The following is a 12,658-nucleotide window of genomic DNA, read 5'->3' as shown; positions in this document are numbered from 1 at the left end:
ACTTACCCACCATTGGCGAGACCTGGCAATGCACTAGAGCCATGCGTGTTAACTTATTGCTTCGTGAAAACAGAAAACCTGACCATTAGTAAACACCCTGCACAAACACCGCATGGCTGAAGTTTTTCGACAACCAGCTTTGCGTGCGTTTGTGTTTGAATTGCCAACGTGCACAATTAAGTTGCAGTGCGATAGTTTGCGTTTGTATTCGCCTGCCAAACCAAACACCGCGGGCATATCGCAGCTACTCATAATCCATTATTTAAAATTAACCCACGCGTTGCGTTGGTTCGTAATCCTTCAAATCAAAACAAGAAACCAAAAACAACCTTGGGGGCCATTGGGAAGTGATTGTTATACAAATTGCGTTACTCTCTCTCTCTCTCTCTCTCTCTCTCTCTTTCTCTCTCTCTCTCTGTCTGTGTGTGTGTGGGAGGATGTGTGTAACTTTTTTACAAAAAATTCTTGACAATGGTGAACACCGTGTGTATCGGAAAACCATTGATCGTAGAAGTATCAGGCAAACAGCTACAAATACCCTGCCTTGTGGTATTGTGGTTCCTGTTAGTCGTTTTTTCTTCTACATCATTCAGCCGATTTGCTATTTCTATACAGATTGTTGCCTTTATCTGTTTCGTTATGGTTATTACCGTTCATTTCATGATTTATTGTGTTGTGGTTTCATCTACGTATAATACAATCCCCTAGTAGCTTAACTAGTATCTTTTTTTGTTCTCTATTCACTATTATCATATCGTTTGTTTGCCTAAAGGACGAATTATGTAGTTTAGGAATCCCTTTCCCTGCCACCGGAGCCGCTAGTCATGGTCTGGTGGTTCCTATGACCATGGTTTTTTTTTCTTTTATTCCTACAAATGCATTCGCGGGAGAAGAATAGACAGGACATTCCGGTAAGCCAATTTGTCGGCTGCACCGCACACTCCCGTACCGATAAAAGCGGACATGATGGTCTAATACTACACGCCGTTCGTTCGTACGGAATCACGCCGGCAAACAGCAGTTGTCTGTTTTACGAATAAACATTCGAGTATCCCTGTATGTTTAAGTTTCCTATTCCCTCCAAACGATGAACGGGCACCGTTTTGACGGGCCACGACACCATCATTTTTTACCTTATATGCGGCAATTCCGCGTGTGGATCGTTTTTCTACTTCGCACCAGCAGGATCGCATTTGCAAGGTGCAGTTGTTCATCAGCATCCAGCCTCATCACAATTTCACCTAGTACATATGGGTTTTGCTCTACCACACCATTTCAACGCCGTGGCAGAAGCAAAATGCCTTGAGACCAGCATTGAAACACTCGCTCGCACTATCGGAGAGATTCAAACGAGTAAGTAGTCGTTGTTGCGATTTTGTGTTTCTTTCGTGTAGACCACCTTTATCTTGCGATTGTGCACACCATCCGCCGAAATATCGAATGCGTGCGGTCTTCCTTACTCCGTATATTGCTCCTCTTCTCATACAACAACTCCATAAACTACAGCTTTAGCTAATACTTTGCGTGATGTTTCCGATTTATTGTTCTCTTTCTCGAGTGTTGCGCTACGTTGATCGGGTCTTTGAAATCTTTACGTTTCAACCGCGTAGTACATTTAGTTTCGGTTTGTTCTCCTCGTTCTCGGTTTACAACAAGCACTCTCTAACACGTTTTTTCGTCCCTACCAGGAAGTGACAGATTTGTTGGGGTTCTTCTCGTGTACAATAACGAGTTTCCTTGCTCGCCTGCTCCCACGAGTGTATCTATACGTAACGTTCTAAACGATCCTCTTATAACCTGTGAATGTGCTCACTTAATGTTTGCGATATACCTAGTCGATCACTTCATCCAACAGTATCCACGATATATGCATATGCTGCAACACCGACGCTCTTTCGTTATGCATATGTTCATCGGAAGCATTTAACTCTAGCACGTGCCGCTGTATGCCTCTCTTTTTTCAAATAGCCGTGATTAAGAAATGAAATGGAAGAGAAGAATCATCAAGACGAATATCTTCTCTTACTATAATCTCAAGTAATTGCGAACGCCACGAGCGCTTTTGACAGACGCAGCTGGCCATCGAATAATAGTGATAATGATAGTAATAATAATAATATCAATAGAATAGAATAATTGACAAAAATATAATAGTACACAAATCAATAGATATTCATATAATAGCAATAATAATCGCAATAGATATTGTATACAAGTAACTAATGATATTCTAAGCTTGCTTGTAATTCCATGAGAAATAATTCCTTCTTTAGAGATGGAGAGAGGAAGAAAATGGATTTCACTGCCGGCGCCACACGTGTTGGAGAATCTCCGGTACAAAAATAATAAACACCATTTGAAACAAAAAAACGTAAACAACCAACAATCTTAAAGTCTTAGCACAGCATCTACGCTAGCTCCAGAAGAAGTGGTCGATAGAGGTGGTGTTTGCTCATTTTTATGTCAAAAAAGCGCTCAATCCAGCCGCGGCTGCTAATTTTAACCTCCCACAATATCTCACACTACCGGTAATGATGATCTCTTCCTGTAACTCTTATCGACTTCCGTTACTTTTTCTTTTCTCAACTAAATAAACCTAACACCGTATTATTTTGTAGCCATGAGATTATCTTCGTTTGCATGTTTTCAACATAACTAATTTGTATTAAAATCATTATAAATCAGTCCGTCCCGTTTGATGATACAACTCCGCGCAATTCGATGCTCCAACGCTACATCATCTTCCCTACCCAGAAAACCGCGGGCCAACAATGTTTCCGGCATCGACAACATCATCATTGCCGCTACTATCGCACCCCGTGAGACCACATTGGATTGCAAAAGAGGGATCACCTAGCATCAAAAGCCTTGTAAGATTCGCGCGACCCTGGAGTACGTTCCCGGGTAGTTGTAGTTAGACATCGTCATCGTCAAAACGGGAACTGTACTACGCACGTCGTATCAAAGATTTAAATACCAAAAGTGTATTTATTTTATAGTAGAATGCATTTGAGATAACAGAACAACGGCCCTGACAAGTAGAAATAAAGCAGTGGTGTAAAAACACATCAACCTGTTTTCTGCCACTACTAATTCAAATACGACGTCGTGTAACACACTTCATCCCATGCTTAGTCGTATGATGATAAAAAAAGGTTGTTAATTAAAAAACGGGGGCTACCTATGATTGTTGATTCTTGTCAGCTGATATGGAATGCAATTTCTGTAGCGTAACGTGATAAAAGCCCTTGGAGATTGAAACAGTAACAAAAATCCAAACCTACTCAACTAGCCTCGAGGGAAACGTACACACAACCACGGGCGTTGTGGTTGTTGGCCTGGAAGAGGCTTTCCGAAACCAATGCTACGCGTTATCGTATCGTTTCGAAAATGCAACCCTATTCACTACATGTCACTTCGTCATGCTATAGCAAACAGTGCTGCTACTGCAATGTTTCACTGCTGCCTGCTGCCTGCTTGACAATTATTACCCTGAAGGTAATGATTTTGAGATGCTTGGAGTCCTCGGAGCCCACACAAATGTCCTACACTGCTTTGCTTAAGGCGAATAACTGCAGTTCACACGTCCCAAAAAAACTCCCATACTATACACTAGACGCACTGTCCTTATCCTTGCCTTTCTTGTATGCAACGTGACCCTTCCTATATTTCCCTATGAACAAATACATCCGAATATTTATTGTTTTGCTCGCGTCAACCCCATCAACACACCTTCTTCTCAGTGACGGAGGAGTTAACACATCCTCATCAGCAAATGCATGTAGCGGCGAGGGTGTTTCGTTCCGAAGAAAGCGTGGAAGTTGAACGGGGTGTGTCCTATTAGTACATTTTTTACAGCACTTTGAACCCTATCCGAAAACAATTTTGATTATGCGTTCTTAGCTCTTCTGAACAAACAGTTGCACCAGTAACAGTGTAGATATATTGGCCGGCGAATACGTTTCCTGCTCCATTGTTCGATCTACTCGTAAGATAGCGCAGTTTAATGTACAGCATGCAGCTCATTTCTGGCGTCAGTGGCATTTCACAATATGCCCTAATACGCATCACCACCACACAGGAGGTAGATGGATCTCAGACGCAATCACACCGGGGGGGGAAGAGTTTGTTGGGTACGCGGTTCACCGCTGGATTTTTTTTGTTTACTTATCGTTCCTATCCACTTATAACCTATAGATCGATCATAGTGCCAACAGCATTCGCAGCAGGAAGCACATCCACCCCTTCTTCATAGATCATTCATTTAATCCATCCATTCGTGCTCTTCCCCCGCGTGAGCAAGGATACTTGGCGCTTTGCTTTCACTTTGCGTCCTCCTTTCGCAGTCATGTGCCTTCGTCATAATGCATCTGCTGATGGTGATGGAGTTGCTGTTGCTGATGCTGCTGTTGGTGATGGTGCTGTTGCTGCTGCAGATGCTGTTGTTGCTCCGGATGTTGTGGCGTCGGTGGCTGCTGTTGCTGCTGGTGCAAAAGATGATGATGATGATGATGGTTATGATCATGCGATTGCAACGGTTGCTGTTGCTGTTGCTGATGCTGGTGCTGCTGTTGATGCTGACCGCCACCATAACGATGCTGGCGGGGGCGCCGATGCTTTCAACTTCTGTCGTTCTCCTGCTTGATAATGTGATACATCGGATGATACTGCGGTTGCTGCTGGATCGGCTGCAGCGGTTGCTGATAGATGATGTGATGCTGCTGCGGAATGATGTGATGCTGTATTAGCTGCGGCTGGTGATGCAGATGATGATGTTGCTGCTGCTGCTGATGCTGAGCAACCACCACATGCTGTGGTTGCGGAAGTTGTTGCTGCTGCTGATGGTGCAGCTGTTGATGTGGATGCGAAAGATGATGGTGTGCGGCATCGACGATGTGAATGCTGACTGGTAGTACCGACGGAGGCTGTTGGACTAAATGGTGGGTAAGCTGCTGCTGTTGCTGCTGTTGTTGTTGTTGCTGCTGCTGTTGTTGCTGTTGTTGTTGCTGTTGTTGTTGTTGCTGCTGCTGCTGCTGCTGTTGTGTTGGAGTATTGCTTGTAGGCGTCGACGAAGCCGATAGCGCAGGATTGTAATGTTGCTGTAATATCGGGGGGTTTATGGATTCATAATTCATCATTCACTTTCCGATCATGACTTTTTAAATAGTTTGATTTTATTTTGTGTGCACTAGTATCTACCTAAGGTATGATTGTTTTTTGTTTGGTATGCACAATATAGATACACTTATTAGCAAGATAAAGACATGGTTTTACGATGGATATTACAGATACATATGGAACACATTACTGCACGGTGCTAATTATTGTAGGTGTATTATACAATGCTTCGGTATACTCCACTACCAGTTAACCGTACAACCGCTGTTTGGCGCTAACTAAATCCGGCTAATAGGCTAACACATCTAAAGGGTAAATTAGTCTACAGTCCCCGTGTCTCATTTTCCTGCAACACACCCTAAAAGATCGCTATGAGTCCTTTAAGTAGCATAGACCATTTTGTGTTCCCTTTTCGATTGCTGGATGTATTCGATTATTTTTTTCGTAAAATTTTTACAGAACATTATATCGTCGCATGCGTCGCTAATTGCATGCCTTCCATCATCTGATTACCATGCACTTGGATCGTTTTACTTCGATGCCAGTAACTTTAACAGAAGTTGAAGATTTGATAAAGATAATGTTTTTAGCGATTTGTAATGTTGTGATCAAATCAATTGCACATTATGTATTGTTGTAAAGACAACAAATTTAAATGAATCAATGAAAGAAAAAAAAACGAAAAACAAATACCGTACAATCTCGAGCCATTGCCTATATTAGCTAGCCACGAGATGAGATCAGCACTCGAGAAGACTCAAGTTCAATTCAATAAACATACGCGAAAAACCTTAAGAAGACGCAAGGAGAACGAGGTAGAGAACGACAAACTTACTGAAGTTATGTACAAATGCTAACTTAATATAAATAAGGTAGTTCATGCTATTGCCCTGCAACCGAGGTATACCATTACCAAAGGGGCAAGCAGAAGGGTTAGGTTAGTGAGTAAAGTGTACAAATTAAAAACTAAAAATTAAAAAAAAGAAAGCGATTGAATGATGATAGTGAGGGTTGAAAGCACCCTTAACTAACTAGCGCTCAGCGCACCCGTTCACTACTGTCATTAGCCCCATTATTTGGCGAGAGGCAGCAATAGTAAAAATGATGATGTCCCAAATCCCGATTCCCAGCGCTGTACAACTAAACTACTTATTAGATCCCATGCTTCGTATGCAAGCGACCGATGAACAACTGATGACGCCTCTCGAGTGCGCTCCTCTATGTTCCTTCTCCACCTTATATCCCTCTAACTGCATTTTCATGTATTTTTTGTTACTGTTTTTTTTTTTGCTCAATGAATGTTTGGCTACTAATAGTACATGTACATGGGGACAAGGATTCTTAAATAGATCGATCGCTTAGTTTGCTAGATTTTTTTTTGTTTAATAATAACTGTAATTTACCGTATTCTCTGGACTATGATCGTTATGCTGCGGTTCTATCTTAAACTCCATCTGGGGACTACTGCCGACATTACCAGCACCGGTACCAGCGCCACCGGCACCGCTGCCGCCGCCGCCACCACCACCACCACTGCCGGCTCCACCGCCGGTAGCAGCAGCAGCAGCAGCAGCATTCGACGAACTGCCACCGCCTCCTCCCGAGCTGGGCGTGTCGTATTTGCCCCGCTTGAACCGACCGTACAAGGAACTGTACGGCAAGTTGTAGTGGATGGCGGCTTGATTGATCGACATGTGTCCTTGTCTAAAAGTGGGTGGTACAGGGAGTGGGACGAGAAAGAAAAAACAATCACAATCAAATATTCCGGTTATGTACGTGGGATCGACAAGGATATTTGGAACAACAAGGCACAGGAAATACAGGCCTGCAGGTCGTGGCCGGCAGAGAGCATCACTTACTTCACGGACTCTAAGGCTTCCATCATGGCGTCCTCGGACCAAGGCGTTGGGTTCGAGCGCGAGAGCTCGATGCCTTCCCGCTTGCAACGTCCGTAAAGCGTGCCGGTGGGAATGCCAAACTCTGTGCTGGCTTTCTGCACCGACGTCTGACCGGCACGGATTGCTTCCAAGGCACGGTCCAGATCCTCTGCGGACCAGGTGGTGGGGGCCGCGTTAAACGGTGCCGCAAGACGTATGCCTTCACGGCGCGCAATCTTGTACAGCGTGGACGACGGAATGCCGAACGCTTTCGAGGCCTTATTCGCGGAGATCGTACCCGTCCGCAGCGCCTCGAGGGCACTGTTGAGTGAGTCTTCGTTCCACGTCTTCGACGGACCCTCTTTTTTCGGAGTGTCGATACCGAGCCGGTGCGCTCGCTGCCAGAGTGTCGTCGATGGAATACCGTATGTTGCAGACGCCTGAACGGGACGGAGAAAACCAAAAGGGTTAGATCATTTTTGCATCGCCATTAAGATGCGTGCTAGTAATGAGGAAGGATCGTTACCTTCGTCAAACTCATGTTGTGAGAACGCAGCGCCTCCAGTGCCGATTCCATATCCTCGGCTGTCCACGTTTTCGGACCAGTGGGGGTCTTCGCTTCGTTCGGACTTGTCAGATTCGTGTACTGCATCGAGGACCCATCCAGGATGCCCGCCTTCGAGTCTTCGCTGGCGTCCGATTGATACATGTCTGTGCGATGCGAAAAGAAAAAAGGAAACAGTTAAATAACGGGCGTTCGTTCTGCTGCAGCATGCAACTGATCCTCTACTTACCGCTCATCTGACTCTGGTTCATGATGCCCGATATTTCCGGAGTCACCACCATGCCGTGCATCGACGACTGGTCCTGCTCGACCTCCATCGTCTGGTGCTGCTGATCGCCAGCATCACTCATGTTTTCCTGCTTCAGGTTCAGTCTAGGTTTTAGCTCGTCACCACCGGCCGTAGGCGGTCCACCACCGTTGCTACCGTTGGTAGGCGGTCCTGGCGTGACAGAACCAGTGCCACCACTTCCGGTGACCAAATTCTCCGGATGCTGGCTGGACGAGGACGACGACACACTCGACGCGGGACTGTGCGTGGTCGGATGATGCTGTTGCTGTTGATCCATCAACATCACGTGCTGTTGGGCTTGCTGCTGCTGCATGTGTGGTGGCGAATGTCGCTGATGATCGTTTTGCTGCTGCTGAGTCCCTACAGGCTGAGGCGTCTGTCTCGCTTGTTGCTGCTGCTGTTGCTGCTGCTGCTGCTGCTGCTGCTGCTGGAGTAAATGCTGTTGCTGCTGGTGCAGTAGCTGCTGCTGTTGGGCCTGTTGTTGCGCCTGCTGCTGCTGATGTATCAGCTGTTGTTGCTGGTGACTCACACCGTGATTGTCCAGTTGAACCGCATTTGGAGGATCTAACGAACGTAACGTTTCGAATTTCACTCGTAAATCACCATCGTTTGGCACAGAATCTGTTCGGAAGCAAGGAATAAACTTCCGGTTAGTTTATTCACTGGTATTCCTTTCTACTTCTCAAAACACTACAGGGGGGGGGGGGGGGGGGGGGGGGAAGGTGTTGGTGGACTACAGCTCATACGATCGATCATATGCTTCATCAACAATGAAGATCTTTGGTTTTGAGAGAAAAATACTGATTTTATAAACTCAGCAGCTATTTTAATTGCAATGATAATTATGAAACACGCTCTTAATTATGTTCAAAATTTGTATATTTGAAACGAAGAGAGGTTTGAATGAATATGAGTTTTGTTTTCTTGAAAAACTAGACATGAAACCAGACCAATGAAACGATATCGATGTCGCAGACATGTTTGACCGAATGTCCTGACCGGAAGTCATGAGCAATGGGAGAACGCAAACGGGATAACAAAGGATACGATGGAAACGAGGAAGTAAATAAAGAAAAGGTTACTAACACTTACTGGACAGATCACGGGTATCGTGGCTGCTAGGCGCACAATTAATGTCCACATGTTCTGTCACTGGCGTCGCCGTCGGTGCCGGAGGCTCTGGTGCAAAATCCAAGTAACCCATCGGTACGCCCATAACGGAACCATTCTGGAAGAAAAAAAAACACGAGAAAATAATGCCCCACTGTTAGTTCACTCGGAACGGCTCGGAACGGGGAGGATATGATCGACAAAATCCAACACTTCCCCAACAACGCCTTCTCCACACCATAAAGGGTGTCGGTCGATCGAAAGGACACGTTTATGTCTTGCGTAAGGTGTAACACCATCACTACCGCGCACACCGTTGTTGGGAAAGGTTCCGGTGGTTTCGTTCTCCTTCGTGGATTTTGTCGATGCGCAATGTCGCAGTTTCTGCTGTTGCTCTAAATTGATATTTTACTCACTATTCCAACGCCCATCCCGAGGCTTGCCATTTTGCTGCCGAGCGGATGCTGCTGGGAATGGTGATGATGATGATGATGATGGGGCTGATGCGCCTGTTGTTGCTGTTGCTGCTGTTGATGTTGGTGCAGGTGGTAGTGCTTGTCCTTCGCTGGGGACCTCGTGGAGGTAGTGGTTAGATCGTGCGTTTCGACCACTACAAGCGAAGCCGGCGATCCATCATCGTCCTCGCTGATAATGTGACCAGACGCCGAACGTGGATCACCACCGCCGTGCTGCAACTGATGATGATGCAACAGCGAATGATGGTGATGATGCAGCGGGTGATGGTAGTGATGCTGAGCAGCGGGATGGTAATGACTGCGTCCTACACCTACACCTGTGCTACTGAGTCCTCCTCCGCCGCTTCCACCCTTGCCCGTACTGCAACCCTTGCCGTTCTCGCTGTACCCCGTCGATTGGGAGGAAGACGAACTGCTGTTGTTGGGGTTGCTGGCCCCGCTACCACCGCCGCCACTACTGCCACCGCCACTGGCTGCTCCTGTCGCCCCGGAACCACCGGAACGGCCACTACCGCCGGTGGAACCACCTGACGCTCCCGATGAAGGTGGTGGAGGTGGAGGTGGCTGTTGGTGGTGGTGGTGCTGATGCCGGTTGTCCGGTGGTGATCGCGATCGATACGGTTTGTATCGTTTGACCGCCGGCGAGTAGTCCTGCTCGTACTGCGGTTCACCAACTTCACACAGGCCTTTGATTTTCAGCTGCTCTGCCGTTCGCAGTAAGCTCTGCAAAGGACATTGGGAGGGGAAGACGAGAGAAATAATGCGTTAATTATTGAGCAATTAATCACAGAACACGCTTTTGTATGAAAGCTTTCCAATGGCCTTCTAAATCCCAGGAAGTTCCTGCGGGTTGCGGGTTTAAATAATCAGCCTAACAAAGAACCCATATCCTTTTTCAACGATGACGCAAAATCTTTTATTGCGTCTGATTGAACTAAAGGATGTGCATTAAACGTATAACAAATAACCATATGGAAATCTCCACTTCGATAAAACCGGGAATCGAATAAAAAACACGAACAGCACCCACAGCATATGATGCCTATATCCCATCGTCTCTCTCTCTCTCTCCTCCCACTCACATATGTTTAGGGCTTGAGCAAACGAGACAATCCCGGTCTGGTGCAGGGCTTTTCATTGCGCCCATCTTCCCTGTTCCCCAAAAAGAGAAGTGACCTTGTGCGTTGTTAGCAGACCACACACACATACTAGATAAAGTACGGAGAGGACTCAATATTTGCCTCCGGCGGCAAGTCAGCCGAAAAAAATAGAAAAGCCACACGTCAAATCTGCCCCAGAAAGAAAGCCCACACGAAAGCGAAGAAAGAACAGGAGAACAAGTGCACCGAAGGGCGCACTAAAAGCAGCAATGAAGAAGCATTAAAGCATTAAAACGCCGCGCCGTGGATGCAGGAGGCTCGCATATATACTCCCCACGCCACACCAGAAAGGAAACATATTCCACACACGCGTGCTTTTGCGCCACGCTTTCGTTTCATGCGCGCCCTTCGGAAGCATGCGCAGCCTTTTTACAACGCACCATTTTTTTTTACGCCATTCATTCATTTTCATCTTCATTTCGGACGCCATCTCTCGGTTCCATTCCGACCTTTCGTTCTCTCTCTCTCTCTCTCTCTCTGTTCGCACAACAACAACACATCATCGCAATCTTCCCCATTTCTCTTTCTAAACACCATATCGACGACGACACCTTCTCGGGGCGACCTTCCCCCAGTTGGCTGTTTTTTTATTATTATTATTATTATTATGCTCGAGTGTCGGTGGGTTCGTTTCTTTTCTTTTCTTTTTTGAGTGTGTAATATTTACTTCATGTTTCGCCTTGCTTTTCTCTTTATTGCTCGGTTCTGTTTTGATTCCCAGCATCGTACACATCCCCGTTCTCCGCGCGTTCTTCTCTCTGTCTCTCACTCTACGCTCGTCGTTTTCGTACCCTTTTTTGCTACTTTTTAGTTCTTCCTTTTCCCCGACTGCCCTAGCAGCAACCTAGTGTGGCTACTAACACGCTACTGCTGCTATCCTTCCTAGTGCACGCCGAGGCGTGATGATTCGCCCCGTTTGACACGCTGTTATCAGGACGAATTTTTGCCCACTTGGTTGGTGGTGTTCTTGCTCTCCTCCTTACAGCATACGACCCTGCTGGCTGTAATCGGCATTCGCTGCCTCGGAGAGTTTGTTTATTCCGCGTCCGTCACACAACGCGATCTCAAAGAGCCAAAAACAAATCCTCCCCAAACATGCGCTTCCGAATGAACTGCTTATCAAATTTGATGCCATATGCGCGGTTTGAAGAGAAAAAAAAACAGGGCTCGCACGTTCTTGCGTACTATATTTCGGCAGCTTGATAACGCGATAGCAGCCGGGTCAAAACACACATTCCCTGCAACAGCAGCAGAAAGTGCACTCTCAATGGTGCAGCAGTGGTGCAAAGGGAGTGGTGCAAATAAACGAGCTCTTATCACACGACGAACAAGAGTTGTGTTGGCTTATACGTTGAATTATCTCTCTTGCCCATTTGCATACTACAGCTGAAGAAGGGCGCTCTCACAACGGAAGAAGAAGGCTTATGCCCTTCGCAAAACTTGATTGAGCGCAATGGAAGTAATGTAACAAAATTTTCAACTCTTTATTTGGAGTTGTCAGCATCGAATAAAAATGTACAATGTTTCTCAATGCATAATAAATGCATGAAGCAGCAGTTTAACATGCAAAGAGATTTGTTGCAAATTTTCTTTATTTTTGCAATGAACAGCAGCATCGTTGGTTGGATTCATTTCCCAAAATGCATAAGGATCGAGAGTCGAAGCTCGCATTTATCTCTGAGTGATGCTGAAAAGCAAAAGGATTCATTTCAGTACCACTTTCAACGCTAAATTAAGAGCCTTGGCTGTTCTGTATCCTGTACTCCAACAGGACTAAAGCATCTGGAGGGAATCTAAGCCGAGATCGGTTAGTCGCATCGGAGCGCGCGAGACGAAGGCGATAAAAATAAAAAAAAACAAGATTCCCTTGTGCGTGTGACGGTGTGCGTTTGTGTTTGATTACGTGTACGTGCCCGGCTGCGTGTGTGTGTGAGTGGGGAAAGATTTAATGTTAAAGGAGCCATCCCCTCTGTTAAGCAGCATGTTTAGTGCGCAGCGGACACCATAATGGACGCGATGTGGTGGTGGCGACTTCTTTTTTGCAACATTCATTTTTCCCTCTC

General features: G+C 46.0%; 1 protein-coding gene across 1 annotated transcript in view; it reads right to left on the bottom strand.

The window, feature by feature from the left end:
* Positions 1-4,556: 4,556 nt before the first annotated feature.
* Positions 4,557-12,658, bottom strand: part of LOC128727003 (myb-like protein Q) — a 56,974-nt gene continuing 48,872 nt past the window's right edge. The window contains exons 3-9 of the mRNA XM_053820859.1: positions 9,376-10,158; positions 8,936-9,077; positions 7,790-8,470; positions 7,522-7,706; positions 6,978-7,435; positions 6,522-6,822; positions 4,557-5,099 (exon numbers count right to left, since the gene is read on the bottom strand). Coding sequence (XP_053676834.1) covers positions 4,620-5,099; positions 6,522-6,822; positions 6,978-7,435; positions 7,522-7,706; positions 7,790-8,470; positions 8,936-9,077; positions 9,376-10,158 — 3,030 coding nt within the window. The 3' untranslated portion in view covers positions 4,557-4,619. The remainder of the gene's footprint in view (positions 5,100-6,521; positions 6,823-6,977; positions 7,436-7,521; positions 7,707-7,789; positions 8,471-8,935; positions 9,078-9,375; positions 10,159-12,658) is intronic.

Source organism: Anopheles nili, chromosome 3, assembly GCF_943737925.1.
Source record: "Anopheles nili chromosome 3, idAnoNiliSN_F5_01, whole genome shotgun sequence".
Classification (NCBI taxonomy): domain Eukaryota; kingdom Metazoa; phylum Arthropoda; class Insecta; order Diptera; family Culicidae; genus Anopheles; species Anopheles nili.
The sequence above is the reverse complement of the archived record's forward strand: the minus strand, read 5'-3'. Positions and strand labels throughout refer to the sequence as shown.